At 36.9% G+C, this 13,215-nt stretch overlaps 1 protein-coding gene across 1 annotated transcript in view; it reads right to left on the reverse strand.

Annotated features, from left to right (window-relative positions):
* Positions 1-13,215, reverse strand: part of LOC150096366 (serine/threonine-protein phosphatase 2B catalytic subunit 2-like) — a 308,592-nt gene that overhangs the window by 245,966 nt on the left and 49,411 nt on the right. The window contains exon 2 of the mRNA XM_090408945.1: positions 8,378-8,581. Within this exon, the coding sequence (XP_090265071.1) occupies positions 8,378-8,581 (204 nt within the window). The remainder of the gene's footprint in view (positions 1-8,377; positions 8,582-13,215) is intronic.

The following is a 13,215-nucleotide window of genomic DNA, read 5'->3' on the forward strand; positions in this document are numbered from 1 at the left end:
AACAAAGATTGTGGGCTCTCTTGGTAAGAGTTTTAATAATGCCATATTGTTGAGAGGGGTGGTGGTGGGAGAGTTTGTGAATGTATCTGCCTGTGTGTATTGGTAAGCTTTGATATCTCCTCTTTGTTTACCAATATTCCCTTAATTGACACCTTATCTCTCTTAGAAAACGTTTTTCCCTCTGACATCTTAGATCTCTTTTCCTTTGCCATTAACTCTGGATATTTCTCTTGGAACAACAAAATCTACAAGCAGATAGAGGGAACTACCATGGGCCCCCCCCTCTCACCCCCCCTTGCCAATTTCTATATGGAAGATTTCGAAAAACGAGCCATAGACTCAGCCCCACTCAAACCTTCTATCTGGCTAAGATATGTAGATGATGTGTTCTCTATTTGGCCTCATGGCCCAGACACGTTAGACTCCTTCCTCAGTCATCTCAATAGTCTACATCCAAGAATCCAGTTCACTATGGAAAAGGAAAAGAACAATTGTTTACCCTTCCTAGACACCTTAGTCACACGCCTGACTAATGATACACTTACCTTCACCGTATACAGAAAACCCACACACACAGGCAGATACATTCACAAACTCTCCCACCACCACCCCTCTCAACAATATGGCATTATTAAAACTCTTACCAAGAGAGCCCACAATCTTTGTTCCAGTGGAACCGCCCTCACTAATGAGCTTAACCACATACACAGCACTTTCCTTTCCAATGGCTACAGCGATCACAGTATCAAAAAAATAATCAACTCCTCCCCCATTCCCCTTCCTTCTCGTCAACAAGATTTTAAAAATGCCATCACCATACCTTACATCCGTGGCACATCTGAAAAAATAGCCAAGATACTAAAACAGTACAATCTACATACAGCATATAAGCCCCACCGCAAACTAGCTACCCTTATCCGTTCTACGAAAGATCAGCTCCCTCCTCTCTCTCTGCCTGGAGTTTACAAAGTACCCTGTTCCTGTAAGCTGGCGTACTTTGGACAGCATCCATCCGTCTAGAGGAACACAAGTCTTACATCTTCAAACACAACTATGGCCATTCAAGCTTGGCTGACCATGTTTTGGACACCACCCACAGAGTATCATGGAAGAAAACCACAATGCTCCACCACACCAAATTCAAGAAAGAGAGACTTTTCTTAGAAGCAGCAGCAGCTCTCAAAAACCAACCAAATCTCAATAAATATGGTTGCATTAAGCTTCCGAAGATTTGGGAAACACTCATCACCAGAGTTCCCACCTTACATTCCAAGCCACCTACTACTGCCCTTAGAGGGCGCTCTACCTAGATAGGACTTTAGTGTCACCCACGTGGTTGGGCTTAGGATTGTTTGTTATTTGTGCATATGTTACATTAATTGTTTTTGTAATCCCCGTAGATGTCCTAGTGACTAGGACGAAATATAGGAAGTATTAAATTCTATTTTAATTCTTTTTGAGTGTTGTAAAAAATCCATTAAGCCTCCAACATGATGACCACAGAATAGAGCTGAATACAGTGAACTGTGCAAAACAATCAGAAAACATATCAAAGAAGAAATATGAAAATTCAATTGTAAATTCATACACAAAAAAACAACTCAAGACAACTATTGATGAGCAGCAATAAACAGATGGCTGCAGTCAAACTATGAGATAGAAAAGTAACCAGAGATGGTGTGCTACAGCAAAAAAAAAACTGAAGAATTTTACTCAATATTATATCAGTATGACAAAGCAAAGGAAGGAGTAACTGTGAAATAACTCAAGTGCCATAAATTCTACTAGAAGAAGTTATGTGGAGCATCCAAAGCATGCAAAATGGAAAAGCTGCAGGTGAGAATGGAGTCATAGCTGAACTTCTAAAAAGCAGATGGGAAAATGATTTATAGAATCTTGGCAAAACTTTTTACCCTATGTCTGAAGAAAAATGATGTATCCAGAACATGGAAAAAAGGCTACCCTTAATTCTGATATGTAAAAAAGATGAAGTAGAAGACTTGAAGAACTATTGACCCATCAGTCTACAATCAGTGGTTTACAAAGTATTTACAAGTCTTGGCTCATAGGCTTTGTATACTATAGCTGGATACTCAAAAGAACAGGCAGGCTTTCAAAGTAGATTTAGCACAATGGACCATATTCAGGTTGTACATAACATATCATTGAATGGTCTAATTAATGCCAACTACTATTATGTCTTGGTTTCATTGATTATGAGAAAGCCTTTGATTCAGTAAAAATTCATGCAATACTTAAAAGCATTATGAAACCAACAAATGGAGGAGCTGATGGAAAAGCTGAGGAGATGATGTCAGGACTATCAAATCAACAACAATTCATTTCAAGGGAAACATCTCTACTATGGAAATACAAAGAGGCATAAGACAAGGTGACATGATATCTCCAAAAATCATAGCATGCCTAGAAAAAATATTCAAACTTCTTGATTGGGAAGAAAAAAGTCTGAAGATAAATGGAAGATATTTACATTTTGCAAGTGATGTAATTATCTTTACTTCAACTGCACATGAATTATAGACTTGTATCGGTGAACCTCAAATTGCTAGCAAAACAGCTGGCTTAAAGATAAACTTAAAGCAGACTCAAGTTATGTTCAGTAGCTATGTACAGCCAGAAATAATAATCAATGATGATGATGAAATTGAACAAGTGGAAATGGATATAAAAGGATCAAAATATCATCGAAGAAATTGAAAGACATACAATGCTTCAGTAGAAAGCATTTGGAAAATTACAGTCAATATTCAAAAGCCAATTACCATTATGCCTGAAAAGTACAGTTTTTAACCAATGTATGCTTCCTATATTGATATATGTGAAACATGAACATTTAACTAAATGCAAAAGAAAATCAAAAACTAAGATCAACACAATTTAGTACGGGAAGAAGTATGCTAGGTATTGAAAGAGTGGATAACAAAAGGAATATGTGGATAAGACATCAAACCAAAGTCTCTGACCTCATAGAAACAGTGAAATATCTGAAGTAGTATTGATGATGTATTGGCTTAAAGATAAACTTAAAGCAGACTCAAGTTATGTTCAGTAGCTATGTACAGCCAGAAATAATAATCAATGATGATGATGAAATTGAACAAGTGGAAATGGATATAAAAGGATCAAAATATCATCGAAGAAATTGAAAGACATACAATGCTTCAGTAGAAAGCATTTGGAAAATTACAGTCAATATTCAAAAGCCAATTACCATTATGCCTGAAAAGTACAGTTTTTAACCAATGTATGCTTCCTATATTGATATATGTGAAACATGAACATTTAACTAAATGCAAAAGAAAATCAAAAACTAAGATCAACACAATTTAGTACGGGAAGAAGTATGCTAGGTATTGAAAGAGTGGATAACAAAAGGAATATGTGGATAAGACATCAAACCAAAGTCTCTGACCTCATAGAAACAGTGAAATATCTGAAGTAGTATTGATGATATCATCAGATTTGCAGGAGTGACATTGTTAACATGAGAAGAAAAGCACTGAGAGACAGTTTTGGAGTTGTGTTAGAAAGGTCTTCATCGAGCAGCAGATTGGCAAGATGACACACACACACACACACACACACACACACACACACACACACACACACACACACACACACACACACACACACACACACAATGGGGATTTGGAAACAGTCTGTTTATGACATTTCTTGATTTGGAAAAAATCTTTGATTGGGTACAAAGGGAAAAAGTCTGAGAAAGTTTGGAGAAGATAGGCAGAGAAAATAAGAAATGGTGATGATAAAGAATATGTATGTTAAATGCTGTATGAAAACTTCAAATATTATCATCTTTATCTTTGTCTGGTGTTTATGAAAAACCTTTTTTTGTCATATTTGATGCTGTGGACAGATTGGGCAACTTCAAATATCTGGGAAGTATACTTTTTGTCTAAACTTCCAATTGAAGTTTAGACCAGGAGATAACAAGGAGAATTTCACTGGGCCAAACTTTTCTTAAACAGTGTAAATAGTCAACTTTGGGACATTGAGGTCTCACTTAGCTTTTGATTAACAAAAGTTGCTTTTTGCTCATTTTGACTTATGCAACAGACATGGAGACTAACAAAATGAGATGTGAATAGAATACAAGCGATGCAAATGAAAGTTTTAAAAACAATGTTCGAAAAAACAAGGAATGACAGAATAAGAAATGTAGATATTAGGAATAGTTTAGGACTAAAAAGTATAGAATAAAAGATAAGCTTATGAACTTTTGCTTGAATTAGTTTAGACATTTAATGAGAATGAATTTGGAAAGATGTTGAAAGTTTATTTTTCACTTGGTCAGACTATAATAAATTTAGTTTAATCCTTTATCCAAGTGTGTGCAAACAAAGTTTGCACCTGAAAGTATCTTCAGGATTGAGGCAAAGTGGTACAACACCGGGCGACTCCTTGCAAAGGTGGAGCAAGATACCAACACTCCTATCTCAGTATCTCCCATAATGCAAAACACATCTCCTTGCGGATATGTATAATTCAGCTCCCACTGAAGAGACCTCAATAAAGGGCGAAACTAGTCTGGGTAATGGCCCTTGCCTTAATGCATAACATTATACATATCCACAAGATGTGTTTTGCATTATGGGAGATACTGAGATAGGAGTGTTGGTAGCTTGCTCCACTTTTGCAAGGAGTCGCCCGGTGTTGTACCACTTTGCCCCAGTCCTGAAGATACTTTCAGGCGCAAACTTTGTTTGCACACAGTTGGATAAAGGATTAAACTAAATTTATTATAGTCTGACCAAGTGAAAAATAAACTTTCAACATCTTTCTCTAAATCCAGAGTAATTTAATAAGAAGGTGGCACACCGTTTGGAAGCTCCTATAGGAGGAGATGACCTTGCTAATGCTTCTGCCTTGGTATCTCCACTTGGGCCTGGCTCCCACTGAAGAGACCTCAATAAAGGTCGAAACTAGTCTGGGTAGTGGCCCTTCCCTTAATGCATAACATTATACATATCCGCAAGGAGATGTGTTTGCATTATGGGAGATACTGAGATAGGAGTGTTGGTAGCTTGCTCCACCTTTGCAAGGAGTCGCCCGGTGTTGTACCACTTTGCCCCAATACTGAAGATTCTTTCAGGCGCAAACTTTGTTTGCACACACTTGGATAAAGGATTAAACTAAATTTATTTTATTAGAATTTGGAAAGAATAACAAGAAGACTGATATATGAAATGAAATGTGGCGGGAGGGGGGGGGGGAGGCAGACCACGTAAAAAGTGGAGACTAGATAAGAGAAGATCTAGAAAAAGAAATCCAAACTGGTAGGAAGAATTTCAAAGAATAGAAAGAAGTGAATAGATTTGATCCACCTGACCTGAACAGTTTCTGTTGGAACAGTTATTGCTAAAGAAAGAAGCAGAATATACTGAAGATGGTTCCCAACGTGTGTGTGTGTGTGTTCCAAAAATATCTGTACCTTAAACAGTCTTAGTTAAATAAATATCCAACTGTGTGTTTGTATAACTCTATTCTCGAATAAAAAACACACAGTTATCCCTTCATCAACAGGTTAATACATCCACTAACATTCACATCTCCCAATAGTATGGCATTATTAAAACTTGGTCCAGAGGGCAAAGTTGATTTGCTCAGATAACAACACTGCACTCATAGGACTTCAATTTCCTTTTTAAAGTCTAATTTCTCCCACTTATTGTTTTGTGTGTTATTACAATATTATTATTGTATTCTGTGGATGTCACTGTGACAGAGACAAAATATTGGAATGATTAAACATACTATTGAATTATTTCTTTTTGTGCTGTATTCATTCCATGAAATTTTATTATGGGTGGAAAGTAGTGCGGTGATGTATGGGGACTGGTAAAAGAGATGTAAATGAAGCAGGTGTCAAAAGTATGTCTGAGAAAAGTAACAATAAGAAGGATGACTGAGGCAAGATGACAGAAAATGCAGAGGAGATGGCTGTGTTAGTAGAAACAAATGATTTGCAAGGAAGAAGAATGAAGTGGCATGGGATTTGTGAGTGTTGCTAGAGACAGTGAATAGAAAAACATATTGCCAAAGTAGAGAGAAGAAGAGCAATGATTATGGCATGATAGCTAAAATGTAAAGGAAGAGAAGCTGTGAGTATGTGGATGCATGGGATAAATTTTAAGATAGGAGAGGGATATTTGCTACAGATGGTCTGCATTTGAGTGAGAAGCTGGATAGACTGTTGATAAGAGGAGGAGTGTGTGTAGCCCAGCAGGAAAAAGAGAACTACACAGTGGGACTGTGAGTGTAAGACACCAGAATTAGTGTGAGATAAAAGATAGACAATACAGGGATGGCCTCAATGGGAGCAAGAGTCAAAATACTTGAATGATGGAGTAAAGAATTGTGGAAAGGAAAGAGGAACCAGGGTAAAGCTACTGTTCAAGGAGTATTAGAAATAAGGGTGCAAAGTTTGTGGCATTGATACAGTTAGTCAATACACAAATCACCGGTGCCAGTGAGACATGGTTCATGGAGGATGTTGTACTCATGAGAATATGATGGATATAACATTTTTCTAAAAAAAAAAAGATAAAATAGTAGGTGGAGTATTACTGATGATTTCAGGAGTTGTGTCCTGTAAATATGAAACTTGAAGGATAGTAGTAATGATATGACCTTGAGGTTATTTGGTGTGAGGTTGAGGTAAGCATAAATTTTAGATATTTAGTGGGGACTTACTACAGGCCAGTCCGCGCGGTTAGCCTAGTGGCTTTGCGCTTCACAACCATATGCCTGAGGAAGGAGTGTCCTTGGTTCGATTCCCATCGGAGACGTGAGGAGCTGAAGGATCTTCCTCAGCCATAGCCAAGTTAGCCAGTCTCGGGCACGGGCAATAGGGTTTTTTCCGCCAGTTTATCTGGTGATTTTCATCCCGCAAGCAGGCAAACAGGCCCCGTGAACACACAGGGATACAGCCAAGAATACCTTGAGGCATAGGAGTGACCATTCTATCCTCATATTTCAGTTATGAAATCCAAGCATGCTTGGAAGGTTGTGGGCCTTAAAGGCCTGTTAAAGCCATTGGGATAGATTACTACAGGCCAGGAAATGCACAGGGAGATGATTCTGAAATCAGACAGATGTGAATGACAGGAAGGTGATAATAATGGGTGACTATGGAAGTATCAAGTGGAAGTAGGAAATAACTTGTAAGGAGATCGAATTACTTGAGCTACTCAGGGACAACTACTTTATGTAGCATGTAGTTGAAGAGGCACATAGAACACAAGTGTTGGATTTAATAAGATCATTTCATACAGTGATAGATGCCATTATGATGCTAATAATTGGAGAGGAAGTGATCATGTGGTTTAATCGTGGGGAGTGACTAGACAAGTACCAGTTTGAAAGAACAGGTGTGGAATTACATTTCCCCCTCCCCCATAGGGGGAATGATAAATTAAGGAAACAGATTGGTGATGTGCAGAAGCTTGATCAGCTGAAGGGGAGAGAAAACAGCGGTGCATAAGACTTGGACTTAATCTTGAATTGATTACTTATGGCAATGTCTGATTGTATTCGTAAGAGTTAGGAGGATAAATAAAGTAGGGGTGAAATGGATGGATCATGGAATTATTCAGGAGCTTCTGATAAAGAGGATATATAAAGAACAGGGTACCCTTTGGAAGCATGAGGAGTACAAGATGAAGTGTAGTGACAAGTGTAGTGAGGAAAGAGAAATTGGCATATATAAGGAGACGGGCAGTAAAACAAATTCCTAGAGAACTCTACAGTAATGCTGCCAGAAGAATACAGAATATGGAAGACTGTCTTTTAATTGCTGGCAATGGAACATGTGCCAAACATATGATAGAAATGTTCCATGAGTATTATGTTAGTGAATTTCATGTGGGGGAGGGGTTAAGAGTAGTGATGAATAACAATAGGGAGGACAGAAGACTGACAGTTCACGAATGGGAAGTGCTTAGAATATCAAGTAATCTTGATGTCAATAAGTCTGTGTGAATGGATAACATATCACCACATATATTACAGGAATGTTCAAATGATTTGGCAGTGCCCTTGACTTGGTTGTTTAACACAAGTCTAGCAACAGAAACAGTTCCAGAAGAATGGAAAGAAGGAAAAATAGTGCCACTGCATAAGGGAGAATTCAAATCATTAGTCGAGAGGTTGGTTAGAGAAAGAATGCAAACCAGAATTGATGAGAATGAAAATTTCACAAGAGAGCAGGATGGGTTTGTTAAAGGGCAGTAGTGTTTAGTAGCATGATTACATTTTATAATAATGGCTTAAAATTAAAAATCAAGAAAAAGTTCAGAAAATTTTACTCAACTATCATCACAAAAATCAAATCTACCTGTTACTGGAGCTTCTATATCTATCATTGTCTTTTCTTGTCGTAATAAAGCTGCCACTTCATTGATAATCCTCAATGCTGGTGCCTCTTCAATTATTCCCTCTAGAACAAAATGCTGTTTCAAAACTTCTGTGCGAGGCTTTCCCGTTTTAGAATCAAATACTTCATTCATAGTGAGTCTATGACTAGGTGGATACGGGACATCTATAATATGAAAATGTTATAAAATACAATATGTAGATATGAAATATGACAAGATAAATGCAAAAGAATATCAGAATGTAAAATGTTACTATATTTTTCACAATATCTCATATACAGAACAATATTAAATGTCTATGTAATCCTGATTGTGATTAACAGGAACACTATGCAATTGGTGGAACAGACACTCATGTTTGCATTTACTATGATTCCCAAATGCAGAAGTAATTTTATGATTATGTCTCTACAGCCCAAAATTGAGCCTTGGTCTCCTGGATTTGTTACCTCTAACCTTGTCTGTCCAAAATTTACTTTGCCATTTTGGACATTGTAATATGATCTTGCTATCTTGACTAATCATGTCTATCGATCTGGTTCTAAGTTTTCACTTTGACTTTTACCAAGAATTTTATTATTTATTGTCTTCTTAAGAATACAGTCATTTTCCATACAAAAAATGTCCTGCCCACTGCAACTCTTTGAACTTGATTATACTGGTGTTGAAAGTTTTTCTACTTGGCAATACTGTAAATTAAAGATGCCAAGAAATTATATTCTTGGCATCGGAAATATGACTTCTGCATTACTTCAACCTTGGTATCACTTTTAGGTCTGGCTCCCACTGATGAGATCTCAATAAAGGTCGAAACCAGTCTGGGTAGTGACCCTTCCTATAATGCATGGCATTATACACGTCTGTAAGGATATGTGTTTTGCATTATGGGATACTAAATCAAGTGATGTGAAGTCATTAACCTCTATATACGAGTTTCCCTGTCGTGAAGTTACTTCAAGTGTAAACAAAGTTTACGCATGAAGTAACTTCACGACAGGGAAACTTGTATAAAGAGGTTAATGTTAATGACTTCACATCACTTGATTTAGTATCCCATAATGCAAAACACATATCCTTACAGACGTGTATAATGCCATGCATTATGGGAAGGGTCACTACCCAGACTGGTTTCGACCTTTATTGAGATCTCATCAGTGGGAGCCAGACCCAAAAGTGATACCAAGGTTAAAGTAATGCAGAAGTCATTTCTGCATACAAGTAACCAAATGCTATGCATTTGGTTACTTGTATGTGGAAATATCACTTCACATCACTTGCCTTAGTATCCAATAATGCAAAGCCAAGTGATGTGAACTCATTAGCCTCTATATACGAATTGCCCAGTCACGAAATTACTTAACGCACAAACTTTGTTTGCTTACACTTGGATAAAGGTTAAACCAAGAATATAATTTCTTGGCATCTTTAATTTATAGTATAACCAAGTGGAAAAACTTTCAACATCTATCTCTAATCTAGGGTATTTAATAATAAGGTGTGACACCTTTTGGCTACTTGTATATGGAAATATGATTTCTGCATTACTTCAACCTTGGTATCACTTTTGGGTCTAGCTCCTACTGATGAGACCTCAATAAAGTTTGAATGGCATAACATCAGGTCTTTGTTTCTCCATGAAACATACTTCTGCAGATATAAACATAAAAAACTCTAACAGATAGATATCCACTTCTTTCTTATTGGAGCTTTGGAAGATTTAACAGAACTGAAGTAGCAGTTCTTATTCTTGCTCTCCTCCTTGGGTCATTCTGTAATATCCAAAGGGATGCAGAAGGGAGAATCTTGATAACAGACTGGAAATACTGAGGATGTGTAATAAGGTTTATATGTGTATGGCTCCATCCAATGGAACATTTAGATGAAAATTCTTCCAGAAATTGGAGCAATATTTATATGGTGCCCACTATATCATAGCAGCTGGAGACTGGAATTGAAAAAACCTCACATTAGACAAAATAGGAATAAACCCCAGGAGTGGAAAAGTGGGATATGCACAGTTCAAAACATGTCTCAACAATGCACAACTTGTAGACATATGGAGGATTCACAATCCTAATCTCCAGGCTTACATGTACATGAATGAAGGTATTATACTTGTCTTGATCGAATTTATATCTCTTCTTCCCTTATAAATAGGATAATTCAGATAAAACATCTTGACAGCAACATGTCAGATCATAATTCAGTTTTACTTCAGTTCCACTGCATGGAACAAGTAGAGATCAGCTCTGGACTATGGAGACTTCCAAATTTTCCGTTGATCTTTTCAACCAAATTCCAAACCCCCTGTTCAAATTGGAATAATGTTACCTTGAAGGATATGTGGTTAAAATTCAAACAAGCAGTAAATGGAATATGATGGAATGGGGATAGGAACAAGCTTTCCTCCAAAGAAAAAAGTTGAAAGAAGTGTATAAGGGGAGAAGCTGGTTCATAACAAACCAATGCAATCGTATAGAATGTAGCAACATCATTAAAAACATTAACACAGAGATAGTAGAAGAAGAAAGGTAAAAACAAGTAGAAGAAAGCAATTTTAAAATAATACAACAGCACTTAGCAGATTGCCCTTCAGATGCATTCTTCAATAAACAATTCACTAAATTCTGCAAAGAAAGGACTATTACTCAAATCTGCATTGATGGTGAAGACATGACCACCTAAAGACATCCTTGACTCCTTTCAAAAACACTACAAATCTGTTTGAAGACAATAGTACTGTTGGAAATTATAACTCTTGGAATATTAATGGCCTTCCTGTTCATATCCAAGATGGTCTTGACAGACCCAATACTGCATCTGAAGTTACCACATCCCATAAAGAATGCCAGACAAGAAAATCCCCAGCACAGAACTTTACCACGCTGCCTGGGATTTTATTCTTCCCATTCTAGTTATTCTATTTAATTCTTTTCTCTTGTCAGGACATGTACCAAGTAAATTTGTAGTAAGCATTACCATCCTCATTCCAAAACTTAATAGAGATCACACCTTAATCAGTAGCTGGAGATGCATTTCTCTATCTAAATACTGGCTACAAGACATTTTTCTGCATTATCAATAACAGGCTCAAAGTGAGAATGAGATACATAATTAAAAGCACACAAGTGTGTGGAGCTCCAGGCCGAACAGTAGAATTTAATCTGTTTCTGCTACATGATCTAATTTGCTTAGTTAATATGAAAAAGCAGTTGATGGCAGTGCTATCAGTAGACCTTACTCAAGCATTTGATGATGTCCAGTATCCCTTTCTGTTCCATCCTCTGGAAAATTGGTGTAGGTAAAAAAGCTGCAACCGTTATCAAAGGAACTTATGCCAATTCAACTACCTGCCTTCTAGTTAATGGGTTCCTTTCAGACACAGTCATCACAATTCGAAAAGGAGTCAAGCAAGGTTGTCCTCTTAGTCCATTGCTGTTTGCATTGCTTCTTTAACCTTTCTTACAGGAAGTCGACAATATACATGCTGTGCAAGGAAAAACAGTTCCTTCAACTATGAAGGAAAATAAAGTATTAGCATATACTGCTGATGTAATGGGCACTTTGAAGGATAATGATTCCATATACATCTTTTTTGGTATTTTGGAAAAATTCAGCAAGATCAGTGGATTAACTACTAATGCAGACAAGACAAAATTAAAAGTTTTTGGAAAGTGGGATCTTGGTGGCATTCCTTTTGGACTAATCCCTAAGAGAGAACCCCTCATAATTGGAATTCCCTTCTCCACTTACTCAATATTACCAGTTCAAGAACTTATATACAAAACTTTGAAACTTTAGAAGTACATAATAAATATTTACAGACATCACAGAAGCTGAAGAAAAACAATTATATAGTAAGTGTGTGCAATTTTTTTGGTCCTGCCAATACAAGTAAAAAAAGGAATTTCTTCAACTATCAAAGAAGCATGTTGGATTTTGGCTTCCAGTCTAAATTCGGCTATTTAAGCAATACAGCTTCAAAAATTCATAAAATATTGCAGACCAATCACACATGTGCAGACCTTCTCCTGTACTACCTGGGTTTTCATCTTCCCCTGTTTGGAGTAAATGATTATAAAGGTCCAAAAGCTGAGATTGTTCCTATACTAGATAGTCTTAGAGTTAAGCATAGCACACTATGCTTAACTCTAAGACTATCTACAACACTCTGGCATTGACATTCTTTCCATTAAAAAAAAAAGAAGTAAAATTTGGTATAAAGAAATCTTTAATCTCTTTCACCACAAACTTCCACAGTCAGGCACTGACAACAACACTTTGTTTCATAACTTATCGAAGTCCCAAGGATACCCTAACAGGAGGGATATTGCTTGGAGAATTGCATATGGCTGCCTTCCAGTCAACACTATCAAATGGAGATACTTTAACACTGGAGATCCAATCTGTGACATCTGTTACTGATTGGAAACAGTAAAACATGCATTCTATAGCTGCCCTCTTGCCCTGCATATTTGGAACAGATTATGTAATGTGTTGGGCATTCCATTCCATTACTTACAACAGAACAGGTTATTTTTTTGCAGTACTCACCACCTGTCAGCAATGGAAAGAGAATTTTGAGTTTTATAATTAACGAATTAAAATACCATTTATGGAAGGCTAGAAAGAAACATGGATTTGAAAACCAGCAATATAATAACCAAATGCTTTATAATATTGTATTGTGGAAATTTTATTGTTCAGTCAGCTAGGCGGTGTAGACCACCCACACTGTGCAATATTCACCAGGGAAAGATAAAATTCTGTCTATTTTTTCTATGAGAGGTTTTTTAAA

Source organism: Typopeltis vanoorti, chromosome 19 (assembly GCF_054136105.1).
Source record: "Typopeltis vanoorti isolate ZY-2024b chromosome 19, IOZ_Tvanoo_1.0, whole genome shotgun sequence".
NCBI classification, from domain to species: Eukaryota; Metazoa; Arthropoda; class Arachnida; order Uropygi; family Thelyphonidae; genus Typopeltis; species Typopeltis vanoorti.